This window comes from Micromesistius poutassou (assembly GCF_964030765.1).
Source record: "Micromesistius poutassou genome assembly, chromosome: 6".
NCBI classification, from domain to species: Eukaryota; Metazoa; Chordata; class Actinopteri; order Gadiformes; family Gadidae; genus Micromesistius; species Micromesistius poutassou.
The window spans coordinates 6,876,498-6,891,229 of NC_140276.1; the positions used below are offsets into that span (position 1 = coordinate 6,876,498).

The window sequence follows — 14,732 nt, forward strand, 5'->3', positions numbered from 1 at the left end:
CACACGGATGTAAGCACTTCCTTGGATGTTCACACAGGATGTTGAAATGTCTCTGTTTCTTTCTCTCTCTCTCAAATTCAATTTCAATTTAAGGGCTTTATTGGCATGAAAAGGGATTCCTTAAAACTGCCTAAGCAAAACAGTAACAAGGACATAAATAAATCTCTCCCTCTCCCTCTCTCCCTCTCTCTCTCTCTCTCTGTGTATTGGATGCTTGCGGTCCTCTGTCCCCTCTTCATCGTGAATAATTGAAAACAATACACAGTTAAGTGCTTACTTGTCTCGTAAATACGAGAGAAATGGAAAGAATAGTTCAGAAGGAAATTAATTAACGTTATGTACGTCCTCAGCAGGGCACCAGTGGGCGCGTGCGTCTGTACGTCTGTACTTATATACTATGCTTTGTTCGGTACAATTATACAAGTCCCTTGAATAAAACATCGGCATGATGATGTCATTGTCCTATACATAATAAACGACTTGGACCAAACCGCGTGTGGGGAGAATATCACGGTCACCTGTTGGCTAGCATTCAGAGACGCCCCCCTCGCTCTCTTTCATTACATCTTTTGCCATAAAATAAATGCATGTGATAGAAAGGAACTAAGTATCTGACCGACTTACTGTTTGCCTGACTGTTATGCTCTTATGCTGTTTATACCTGTTTATTTGACTGTTTGACTGACTGTTTCACTGACTGACTGTCTGACAGTTCAACTGACAGACTGACAGTTCAATTGACTGACTGTTTGACTGACAGTTCAACTGACAGACTGTCTGACTGACTGACTGACTGACCCATTCGCCCATTCGTCTTTGACTAACCCTCCCTCCGGCTGTTATTTTTTTTTTGAACCGACCGTCGAAACGGGGTCACGGGGCGCGGCAACTCACCGCGGCGGCGAGCCGCGCGCGGCCGTTGACGGCGTGCTTCAGGGCCAGCTTGATCACGGTGGGCAGCCGGAGCACCACGGCCTCCATGTCCTGCTCCCCGCGCATGGCGCCCGCCAGCTTCCCCAGCCCGTCCACGTAGGTCCTCCAGTGGGGCTGCACCTCGGCGGCGCCGCCCAGGCAGCCCTGCATCACGGCCTGGCAGAAGCCCCGGCACGCGGCCACGCCCAGCAGGCCCTGGCACTGCGGGCAGTACCACAGCCGCAGCAGGGCGCGCCCGCAGTCCCGGCCGGGCCGCAGGTGGTTGGTGGTGTTCACCACCTCGATGCCCAGGTTCAGCGCCTGCAGGAAGACGCGGGTGGCCAGCAGCGAGCGCGACAGCCGCGTCATCATCAGCTTGGGGTAGGGGCCGAACGCGCCCGAGTCCTTCCAGGCCCCGCGCAGGCACTCCTCGGAGCCCGAGGCGGCGGCGGCAGTGCCGCCGCCCAGGAGCCGGCGGTAGGCCAGGGGGAAGAGGCGGCCGAAGAAGGTGGCCACCATGTGGTCCACGGTGGAGTCGGAGCCCAGCATGTAGAGGGAGACGTCCTGGAAGAGCTGCGCCACGGAGCCCTGGGCGCCGGGGACGAGAGCCGGGAACTCGGAGCGCAGCATCACCAGGCTGGCGTTGCGGCCGTGGCGGATGACCAGGTCAAAGGCCTCTGTGAGGAGGAGAAGGGGACAAGGAGACGCACGAGGAGGACGTCGGGTTAGAGTGGTCATTCGTAATGGGAAAAAAAAATGAGAGGAATACTGAAAGGTTAGGCAGGGAAAAGCGTTTTCCTGGAATGAATAAACCTTGAAAGCTGGGTTTGCCCTTGATGTTGGGATGTGAAAAGTGAAATGGTACAAATCTGTTGACAAATTGGTAGAGTGCTCCTTTCACCGAAAAACATCAAACACAAACAGATGCAAATTCCTCAAAAACGCTTCACTTTTTAAAAGATCACCGCCATGAAAAGACTTCACACAAACACACACACACACACACAGAGACACACAAAAACACAGCCCATGTGCCCATCTCTCTTCCTCTCTCTGTTTTTCTTGTTTGTTTGCTCTGTCTCATTAGTGTGCACAAGACGCATGCACACACACACACACACACACACACACACACACACACACACACACACACACGGGATGTAGACTTGTTTAATGAAGACAACAAAGCAGCCATCCCAAGATCAAAATCGAAATGTAGGCGATTGAACTTTGCATTTGACCTTTGCGTGCTCAGTACAAAATAGCATCCAGTGCCTTCAAGTCTGGAATAAACTCACTATGGACAGAAAGATGAAGCCCAACGCAGCACGTTGTGACCCACTGATAAGTTCAATGTTATCTTCAAGTCGCGCAGAGAGAGAGAGAGAGAGAGAGCCACAGAGAGAGAGAGAGAGCCACAGAGAGAGAGAGAGAGAGAGAGAGAGAGAGAGAGAGAGAGGGGGAGAGAGAGACAGAGACAGGGAGAGAGAGAGAGAAGAGAAGAGAGGGCGAGAGAAAGAGAGAGACAGAGAGACAGAGAGAGAGAGAAAGAGAGAGAGAAAGAGAAGAGGGGAGAGAGCCAGAGACAGACAGAGAGAGAGAGAGAGAGAGAGAGAGAGAGAGAGAGAGAGAGAGAGAAGAGACGAGGGGGAGAGAGACAGAGAGACAGAGACAGATACAGAGACAGAGAAGAAAGAGAAGACAGAGAGAGAGAGAGAGAGAGAGAGAGACAGAAAAAGAGAGAAAAGAGAGGTCTATGATAGGCTGGGTGGTGATGGGGGTGGTTGCAGAGGAGAGTTGGCAACAGAAGGGGGTTTCAGGCTCCATTACCAGTCTTGGCAGGGGAGCTGAGAGCTGGAGGGCTTTAGACAGGTGAAGAGGAGCCGAGGGTACAGACAGCAGCGACTCCAGAACCACCACTACATCAGTGTATGGAGAGTGAGAGCAATAACCTGCTTCTCTCGCTGGACTGGACGAGATACTGTTTCTGACACCCGCTGGGAGGTGGCTGGTCGTCCGGAATCTCATTTCATGTCTGGAAATGATTTCACTCTTTTTTTTCAGCAAGAAAAAAAAACGATTCTGTTCCTTCAGTGTAAACACTCTTTTTCTGGGGAAAGCTTAGTGCATTATTTGAGGCTTTTCGATTTGATGGCTTAATCTCACTCACTAATAGGTGAGATTTTATGTTTGGAGATGTTTTGGTTTGCCTTAGGTTGTACGCATTCAAGCACATACTGAAGCACCAATTCATAGAGCATTTGAAGTAAACATAAACTGCACAACGACATATTTACATCTCATACTTTTTATTTAATAGCATTCACACTCGTAAAAACACTGCATCAAACTAGTAGTAGCGAAAGTAACGTACGAATATAACCGCAGTTAAGTGTCCTTAACCACAGTTCATCAGCTTAAAGAACCAGCGGGGGTGGTAATAGTACCATCTCTTCCAAGGCAGTGCGGTGCGTAACTCTATGAGCGTAAAGTCAAGGCAGAGCTGCCGTTGACCTGCAAGCTCAGCGGATGTGTAAAAAAAAGGGAAGGTTGACAGAGGGGGAGAGAGATTGTGGGGTCTTTGTGGGAGGCTGCTTCACATGTTTTAGCGCGGAGCGTCCGTGCTGTGTCTGCAGAGCACTCCCCCTGTGATCAATGAGCAGGCAGATGTGCAAAATACAAGACAGGGCAAGGACGAAGAGACACATGGTCTGCGCACATGCGGTAGTGCATTTGTGCGCGCGTGCGCACACGCGCACACACACACACACACACACACACACACACACACATAATTCACGCGCACACATTCCCAAAAGCACACACACACACACTCCCTGCGGCGCGTGCAGTACGCAAGACAATATTCGAGGTACGGGTGACTTAACGTTTGCCTCCACTGTAATGACAAACCAAAGTCGGTAAGCCAACGGTGAGTATTGACCCTGTCCTTCTTGACTCTGTTTCGATGGCAGCCTCTTAAATCAAGCCCTGTAATGCAGATGGCACCTGCAGTATCTCTTACACCACTAGAGGCCAGGCCCTGTGTTCCAACACAAGGAGAGAGACTTAAGGGCTCTCCATAAGGTAATACAAAGGCTCTTAGTGATTCCAGGGTCAGAAAAAAACCCCACAAAAACAAGGGTTGAAAACGATTTCAAACCCATTCCCCGAGTGTGTAGTCCACTCTCTCTTGTTCCTCCAAGCAGGCCCGGGCAGGATCAGGTGTCATTTAATGGATGCCCGAAGAGGCTGAATGTCAGGGTCCCATGACACACCATGTAATAATGTAAGAGGATAGAATGGCGTCCTAGAGAAGGGAGGGGGAGGGTAAAGGGGGGGGGGGGGGGGGGCGGTACATATTTGATCATGAGGTCGCACTCCGACGTATAGTCCCGAGAGATGGAGATGCAGGATGACCATTGGTTCATTTTTTCTCATCTACACCTGGAATCCGTCTGGGGACCTACGGCGGCAGAAGACAAAGAAAAAAAAAAGATCCACTTCGTCTCGTCTGCTTTTCTTTTCCACTTCAATACCTCCTTTTCCTTCCCTGAGCACCAGCCAACTAATGTTTACTCTGAGGACTCGCTCGCTTGCTGTCAACCTGCAAGGATATCAGACGATGGATATCCAATCCCCCCGAATTCAGTCCAAGACTCAACAGGTACGCTGTCACAACCGTCAACGGCGACCCTCTACGTGAGCAGAGCGGTTTGTATTGCATCTCAGGGCCTTTAAGAAGCCATCTCTACTAGAGCCTGTCATCAATCACGCCGCGGCAATTAGACTGTAATAAAATGCGGCATCAACCACGGTCTCTGGGATTAATAGGCGGCATAAATGAACAGATAGCAGCGAGACGAACTTCCATTGAAATACATCTCAGCTGTACAGGCCGGAGGCTGGCTGGAGGTGCATCAGTTATCCCTCACGCGCCGAGAGGCTCTGAGTTAAGGCCAGAACCTTTAAAGGGGCTGTCACACGGAGCGGTCTCTCTTCTGATCAGGACGACCCCCTGGCTCTTACATAAGTCAATGCCCTGCCTGGCCCGTGGCACCAGGGGACGGTGGTTAGCGGTGTCGGTGGGCAGCCAGACATACCGCGCATCGCGCACCGCTGCATCCATCAGATGGAAACTGTCCTCAGGGCTGGGGGAGGATATAATACATTACCCCCCCCCGCCCCTCCCGCCAATGAGACTCATCTGTTTGGTGGATGGGCTGTCACCCCCAGTCACCATGGAGACGGAGGAGAATCTGCCACCGTGTCGTGGCGGGAGAGAGGTACCGGTCCAGGACCTGGAGGAAGAGCCAGCAGTAGGAAGGCTAACAGTTAGCAAGAGTTAGCAGGAAAGGGGGCTAGCAGGAAGAGAGCTAGCAGGGAGAGAGCTAACAGACAGAGAGCCAGCAGGAAGAGCGCTAGCAGGAAAAGCGCTAACAGGACGAGCACTAGCAGGAGGAACGCTAGCAGAAGAAAAGTAGGAAGAGAGCTAGCAGGGAGAGAGCTAGCGGGGAGAGAGCTAGCGGGGAGAGAGCTAGCAGGGAGAGAGCTAGCAGGAGGAGTTGGCTGAGCTCCATTACTGTATACAGACATGTAGTTTGTGGTCAACGTTAAAATGGTATTGCCGTATCGCCATAATGCTATCACAATATTTATTTCCAGAAAAATCGAAAAAAAAGATGATATGGTATCCACACATCATGTAGCCCATAACGTGGCCCATGTAACCAGATGAATGCCCTCGAGAAGAACTAGGGGAGTGGGTCCTATTCCAGGCATTGGTGCCATGGCTGGAGGCGTGATTGGTGGGGGGTAAGCAGGGTGGGTGGGTGGGCTTGTGTGATTCCAGGAACTCCGCAGACAGGATGCTGGTAAGAAGCAGATAGCATCACCAGACCACCAGGTCAATGGGCGGCAAGGATCAGACACGTATTGGGTTACTCCATCTGTAGGAGACTACCTACTCACAGGCGACGAAGCACACACACACACACACAAAGGGATGAGCAAACACACACACAGACAAACACACACATGCGCTCATGCAAGCATGCTTGGCCACACGTACACGCAGACACACACGCACGCATGCACACACACACACACACACACACACACACACACACACACACAGACTCAAGCATGAACATATACACAGCCTGGACATACACACACACCAGCACACACATAACCTGGCATGCATTCACACACACACACACACACACACACACACACACACACACAAACATACCTAAACACATACACACACACACACACACACACACACACACACACACACACACACACACACGCCGTGTATGCTTGGAGGGACGCAAGACAGATCTCACAATAAAAACATGCACAGGTGCAGAGTGACAGTGCACAGTGGAGGCCACGGTCAGAGGGGCGCAGAGGACATTTGGTGCACCACAGTGTGATGGCAAGGTGTCCGTATAGCGTGTGATGGAGCAGAGGATCCACTACCACCCCCCACACCACAGCACAACTCGCTACACTCCTTCATGTGAGTGGTTTCATAGTTTCCTATAGGGGCCTTCCTATAGGGTCACGATGGCCAGGGCGCTACCACAGTCACTATATTATAACCAGAAGCTCCAGCTAGGCGCTACGCACGGCATTGTAAGCATTAGAAAAAGTCATCAAAGAGCATATTTTACTTCATTTTAATTAAACACACACACACACACACACAAAATCAAATAAAATGTCCAGGGTCTGATTGCGTCCAGCGAAATCCCAGCAATATGCCAACATACAAATAACACAAACACAACGCAAATATCCAAATCATATGACGCTCTCACCGCTCGGCGCAGAACGAGAGCTTCAGAAATAAAATGGATTCAAACACACACACTAGCAAAAACACACACTGACACACACACACACACACACACACACACACACACACACACACACTGACACACAAAACAACAAGGACATGAAGCAGGGCTATGAATGGATGCTGGATCGAACGCTGCAGAGAGGCGGGTGCTGTGGTCCATACCAGGGTCAAAGTTCAACGTCACTGCGTCTCCTTCTGGCCGACGGGCGCCATCAGGACAGCACGTCCAACTAGAATAACAGAACAAGGGTGTGTGTGTGTGTGGTTGAAGTGTGTGTGCGCTTGATTCTATGAGTGTGCACAGGCGTGTGTGTGTGTGTGTGTGTGTGTGTGTGTGTGCGTAGGCGTGTGTGTTTCAAGGGGTGTGCGCGTGGGCGTGTGTCTTTCGAGGGTGTGTGGGGTTGGAGGTTGTGTGTGCCTGTTCGGAGGGTTTGTCTGTGTGTTTAGAGAGTGTGTGTGTCAGTAGAGAGTGCCAGTGTTCATAGCGACACTTTCTGAAAGGCGAGCTTTGAAGCCCCAATCAAAGGCAGCTGGAGTCCACACTGCCACGGAGCGTCTCCAGCCAACACACACACACACACACACACACACACACACACACACACACGCTAGCAGCCAGACAGCTGATGTATCCATGCCAGGCCAATTCCAAAAAACGGATTCCAGCACATAAACAGAGAGAGATAATGAGATACACGCGCACACACACACACACACACACACACACACACACACACACACACACACACACACACACACACACACACACACACACACACACACACACACACACACACACACACACCAACAACAACAACAACAAAGTTCTTGTCGCTCTCCAGGGCCTTGATGCGAGGAGACTGAAGAGCCTGTAGGCATTACAGAGCGATGAGGTCAGGCCGGGAGAGAGAGGGGGAGCGAGAGGGAGAGAGCGAGCGAGATCGAGGGAGAGAGAGAGAGATTGCGCGAGAGAGAGGGAAGGAGGGAGATAGAGCGAGAGAGAGAAAGAGAGAGAACCACGATTGGAGAAGTCATCATGGACATGACTGGAGCGCTGCTCTTCTAATCAAGCATGGAGCGTTAATAGCCTCACGTCCCTGAGCAGAGCCCAAGGTTTGTGTTCAGTTCTCCGCACCTAACGCCCCCTCATTTAGCCCGGAGCCATCCTTCACACTCAGCCCCTCACCCTCACCCCCCTCACACTCACCCCCCCTCACACTCACCCCCCCTCACACTCAGCCCCTCACCCTCACCCCCCTCACACTCACCCCCCCTCACACTCACCCCCCCTCACACTCAGCCCCTCACCCTCACCCCCCTCACACTCACCCCCCCTCACACTCAGCCCCTCACCCTCACCCCCCTCACACTCACCCCCCCTCACACTCAGCCCCTCACCCTCACCCCCCTCACACTCACCCCCCTCACCCTCCTCACACTCACCCCCCTCACCCTCCTCACGCTCAGCCCCCTCACCCTCACCCCCCCTCACACTCACCCTCCTCACACTCACCCTCCTCACCCCCCTCACACTCACCCCCCCTCACACTCACCCTCCTCACGCTCAGCCCCCTCACCCTCACCCCCTCACACTCACCCCCCTCACACTCACCCTCCTCACGCTCAGCCCCCTCACCCTCACCCCCTCACACTCACCCCCTCACACTCACCCTCCTCACACTCACCCTCCTCACCCTCACCCCCCTCACACTCACCCCCCTCACCCTCACCCTCACCCCCACCCCCCTCACACTCACACCCCTCACCCCCCCTCATGCTCACCCCCCTCACACTCACCCCCCTCACCCTCACCCCCCTCACCCTCACCCTCATCCCCCTCACCCTTACCCCACTCACACTCCTCACCCTCACCCCCCCTCACACTCACCCCCCCTCACGCTCAGCCCCCTCACCCTCCTCACACTCACCCCCCTCACCCTCATCCCCCTCACCCCCCTCACACTCACCCGCCCTCACACTCACCCGCCCTCACACTCACCCCCCTCACACTCCTCACCCTCCTCACACTCACCCCCCTCACACTCACCCCCCTCACACTCACCCCTCTCACACGCCGCCACATGCAGTGGCCTAATTAAAGGAGGAGTATGATATGATAGTACGGTATGATAACTCGTCACAATCATACAAACAACAAGAGACTGGCTTTATGCTGCTGCCCTCCATGGACGCTTGAAACGCTTTACAATTAACTTCTCCCACCCGCCCACACACCACAACCACATTCACCAACACAACACACACACACACACACACCACAAACACATTCACGCACACAACACACACACACCCACATTCACCAACACAACACACACACACCACAAACACATTCACGCACACAACACACACACACACACACACACACACCACAAACACATTCACGCACACAACACACTCACGTCATCTCACCCCCACCCACACACCGCAAACACATTCACACACACACAACACACACACACACACGTCAAGCACACATCACAAACACATTCAGGCACACAATACACGCACACACATCGCGTACACATTGCGTACACAAACAGATTTACGCACACAACACACACACATCACGCGTTCGTAACAAACACATTTACGCACACAACACACACACCTCACAGGTACATGAAAAACACATCAGACTCACATCAAGCACACATCACACCCACATCACAAACACATCCACACAGCGGCAACAACCTGCTGATGGGAAGCAGCTTTAGTGGAGTTGCTGGATGGAGGTCCTGCCCAGGACTGTACCCTGCTGTCACTTAGCAATGCCCATTCATCTGCTCTCTATCGGCGTCGGAGTCAAGGCGACTCCCAGTCACCGTAACATCAGAGCTACAGAGATGTGCATCAATGTCCAGATCAACTCAAATATATAACACCACACCGTCCAGTCACACAGGACAACAAGACCGGGACTCCAGACACCACAACACAACAGCTCTCGACGTCTGGGCGAGAACGCTGGTCCAGCGCAGCGAGGTTAGCACACCGCGGCGTTATTAGTGTCAGGGTTGAGGGTTCGATTCCCACCAAGAACGTATGCACTCACTGTATCGTACGCATTTTTGATAAAAGCGACCACAAAGCGGCATACAGGATATGTTTAGAATGTTAATATATATATAATATATATAAAATATTGTCAAGTAGAAGATGACAAATAAATCAATAGTATGTGTTCAACTGTATATTATTGATGCTATATATTTTTGACGCTATTGATGTGTTTCGGTATCACAGCAGACGACGCAAACATAGACGTGGCCTTTTATGCTGTGGGTTTACTTTGTAACGCAGATCAAATACGAGCAGGGAACTGAACTGTAGCGGAGCTGAACTCTTGACGGGAGACGGCGAGGGGATACAGGGGCGGGCTGTTGAAACCCTCTGAACAGATGGAAGCACAGTGTGTGGAGAGAGTGAGAGGGAGGGACAGGGGGAGAGGGGGGGGAACCAAGACGGGAGAAGGACAGAAGGGAGGTGAGAGGAAAAGAAAAAAAATGATGGTTAAAAGAGTATGATGGGCTGACAGGGGTGAGAGGGTGATCAAGAGATGAGGGGGAGAGAGATAGAGACACGTTCAATCATGAAGGGCGAATTTGAGAGGGAGGGAGGGGGAGAGAGAGAGAGAGAGAGAGAGAGAGAGAGAGAGAGAGAGAGAATGAATAGAATAATGGATGGTTAAAGCAAAGATAGGAAGAGAGAGAATGGGAGATAGGGGATGCGTGAGAGGAAAATCTAAAAAGCAGGGTTAATATAGAAAGAGGCAGGAACCGAGCTGGATGAATGGTTACATTAGGCAGGTGAAAGCAAGGTGAAAAGTGTCCTACTGTCACAGAGAAATGAAGAATGAGTGCAAAGCTTTAATTACCATGGCAGCTCTTTATTAACTTCATTTAGCCAGCAGCAAGAGAATAGAAAAGAAGGCGCACAGCGTGCCACGTGGAATGGGAGATAGTGCTTGATAATCAGGTTGATAGTATCACTGAGTTTACAATACGTGACCAAAGAGTTTAATTCAGCCGTACCTCACACATATTTTTTCCGAAAGAATAAACAGCAATTTGACAAAGTTCCGGCCGCAATCTGCATACATCATCATCTATTTATACGGTCTACATAAAATACGTATCTGAGGGTCCATTCAATTCACATGGATTTGCAGAGCACATTTAATGAGCATTTAAAGAGAGAGAGAGAGAGAGAGAGAGAGAGAGAGACAGAGAGAGTGTGTGTGTGTGTGTGTGTGTGTGTGTGTGTGTGTGTGTGTGTGTGTGTGTGTGTGTGTGTCTGTCAGACTGCCTGTTGTCACCTCCTAGGGGGATAAAGGACACGGACCAGACTGTGGTCTTTTTAATGACGCACAAACACTGGACTTTTACTGTTAGAGTGCAGGGATAACCAAAAACAACTTAACACTCCACTATGTCCTGGCCGTACCGGTGTGTGTGTGTGTGTTTGCGTGGCTGTGACTGTGTGTACATGCATGCAGTGCGTGTGAGTGCCGTGTACCAATGTAATTCACTGTGCAGAGTGTGTTCCATGGCGTCTTCAAAAACATCACACAGTGCCTTCAAAATAAACCGGACGAAAAAAACAGCTTTGAGGACAGGACGAACAACGTGACATGAGTGAGTCGGATGACACATTGGTAGCCTCACGTTGGCCCTACACGTGGTGACGACCTTAATGGGCCCTGAGAACACAGGAGGGGGGTAAGAGAAGCGCAGCAGTCCACAGAGACAGTGCAGCGATCAGTACTTTGATCAGTTCTTCTGATGAAGGGTCCCTGCTCAGCTGGATGACCAGCAATATGCCCCAGCACGCACGCACGCACGCACGCACGCACACGCACACACACACACACACACACACACACACACACACACACACACACACACACACTCTCTTTACCAGTGGGGGCCAGAGTAAAAGAGGCTAGCATAGTTCAAATCCGCTGCATGCAATGATGTAGTGTTGCAGAGCGTTAATGAGACCTAACGTTGTTCACATGGGATGCGGGCCAGCGGTTCATTACTGAGCTTCTTAACGCCTACAGCTACAGCTACGGCTACGAGGAAGGTCCGGTCCCGTCGCGGGACAGGGTAAGCGCAGGGGGCGCCGCTAGGAATCAGCAGCCGTCTAAAAGGCCATTTACTCCCTCGTTATGTCCCAGTTAACGTTACACCCATGAGGTCCCCACTACACCTGTGAACTCACACCTGGAATACCACAGAGCTGCCAGCGTAGTGTGGCCTATTGCAAAGTCGCTTGAGAACGCATGAACCATGCAGGGTAAAGGGTTGATTTGAGTCGGTCCATTTTCAACATCATAGAACGTGGAGGTAGGACTATGAGTCAAACTTATCACCAATTTAGAATCACAACTTTAAATAACTATCAACAATATAATTTGACTTTGCTGTCTACATAAAGGGGACATTTCCAATAGCACACGAGCACATGAAATAAGTGTCTGAAATAATTCAAATCAGATTAGTCTGATAGTAATTACACAATTCGCAACGTCAAATACCCATTTGTTTTCAGATGACATGGTTGAGTGAGCATGGTTTTTGAAAGTCCCACTGTGCTTGTTAACTGAGGACAGGCATTGCAAACTTGTTAAACACGAACAAAGTAAACATCTATTGTTTTGGTTCTTTGAGACTAGTAAGAAACTATTTCCAAATTGCAAGGGCTTTCCGATCCTTCTGTGAAGGATCGGAAATAAGTTAGGGCGAGCATGCTGACTGGAAAGCAGAAAGGTTTGGATTTGAGTTCACCAAAGCGAAGAAGGCAGCCTTCAAATCAAAGTAGTCTGGGAACAACAAGACCCATGTAATTAGTGTGGGGAACCAGCTGCCTAATCAAAGGAGAAACAGAAAAAAATTGTCAACCCATTAAAAATTAGCGTAACAATTTTAAGCAGTGCAGTGATTCTCCCACAGTTATAGCCGATACAACAAATGAATGACGACTGCCAATTGGCTGATAGACGCCGGTCAAAAAAAAGAGGGAGACAGGAAAATATTCTTATAATAGGAGTAATAGGCTACTTATTATACATAGGCCCTATTATGATTTCACACATGCCTTGTTTTCTTTGTTCATACAACCGACTGAATCGATACGTTTCAGACAAAAGGCAAGGAGGCAAGGAGGCAAGGAGGCAAGGCTCAGTGCTGGAAAGACAAAGCATGTGCAATTAGTCTGTTAGCCGGTTCGGACTCTACCTAGCTGGCTTCCAACAAGGCAGGACTTAACTATGTATGTTTCTGAATGGGCCGTTTGATCAACTATGTTTGGGTTGTAAGCAAATTAAGTTTGGAAAGAATAACCAAAGTATAGCTCCAACCATTAGAGCTCAGGTTGAGAGGGCAATAGCACACAAGCCATTGCTAGATTTATCACTAAAGAAGAAGAGTAACAAGGATATTAGCCCATAGTGTTAGCTGCACTCCATTACCTTGACCAAGTCTGCATGGCTGGGGAAAGATATAGCAGACCAAGCTAAAACACATGAATACACACATTCAAATGGAAACAGCGAGGTTGCAGCAATACCCTGTTGTGCCTGTGGACGACTGTTGCCAAGGTTTTGTGAACACATCCACAACAATGTAGCTCACTCATTTAGGATTCTTGTTTAGGGCGAGCCCTAAAGCGCAAGGCAGAAAATAACGATTCTTCATGGCTCTGCAAATACTTTAAAATCATAGGTTGGAAGCAGAGAAATCAACTGGATGTTTTCAGGTTTATCAAACGCCGAAACCAAACTTCAGGATCAGCCCTCAAAACAGAGCACCAACACAATTAACCTGAGGTTACGTCTCTGATCAGACACACACACATACACACACAGACACACATGCACGTGCACGGACACACACACACACACACACACATTATAGAGCACAGGTATTTATTCACTTTTGGTAAACAAGTAACAACGCAACAAGCATTTTGACAACAGCAAATCTGTGGACATACAAGAGGAGGAGAGAGAGGGATACGGAGAGAGAGAAATGGGGAATTAGGTGGGGAGAGAGATGAAGGGAGAGATGGAGAGAGAGATGGAGTGAGAGATGGTGACAACGTTGGAGAGTGGGAGAGATGGAGCATGAGGTGAAGAACAAAAACACACTCTGAGCTTCTTTGTTGTTTGTGAGAGAGAGAAGATAAAAGGCACCAACTCGCTCTGTGAATGGCTTAGGACCATCACAACCTCCCCTCCACCTGCGACCGCACCACCACCACCACCACCACACCACCCAGCCCCGCTCCCACACAACTCCACCTCCCTGCAACCACCACCCACCTTATTATTCATGTGTATCCCTTGGTCTCTCCATCTCTCCCTCTCTCTCTCTCCCTCTCACCCTCTTTCAGCCTCTCTCTCACCCTCTTTCAGTCTCTCTCTCTCCCTTTTTCAGTCTCTCTCACCCTCTTTCAGTCTCTCTCTCTCCCTCTTTCAGTCTCTCTCTCTCCCTCCCTCTCCCTCTTCAACACCCTCTCCCCCCCCCCCCCCCCTGTCCCGGTTCAGGGCTGATGAGAGTGTGTTATGGCGTGTGCCTCAGACAAACAGACAAATGAGACACACAAGAAAAACACACTCACAGAGTACACACACCATGACAAGACAGTGGTGGCTGATTAAGGACCAGAGCCACACACACACACACACACGGGCAATACCACACAGGTGCACACAAACCACAAACACACAATCACAGGTATACACACACACGTAGTGTCCCAACCTACGTACACATACGTGAACATGATCACACATTCAGTCAAAGGTGTGCACTAACACACACACACACACACACATCCTATCACAAGTGTATTCGCGCACACCATGCAAGTGCACACACACACACACACACACACACCGACACCCACACAGACACCCCGGCAC

The 14,732-nt window shown here is 50.4% G+C and overlaps 1 protein-coding gene across 1 annotated transcript in view; it reads right to left on the reverse strand.

Moving 5' to 3' along the window:
- Nucleotides 1-873: 873 nt before the first annotated feature.
- Nucleotides 874-14,732, reverse strand: part of gpc3 (glypican 3) — a gene marked incomplete at both ends in the record, with an annotated part of 49,922 nt that continues 36,063 nt past the window's right edge. The window contains one exon of the mRNA XM_084469131.1: nucleotides 874-1,589. Within this exon, the coding sequence (XP_084325257.1) occupies nucleotides 874-1,589 (716 nt within the window). The remainder of the gene's footprint in view (nucleotides 1,590-14,732) is intronic.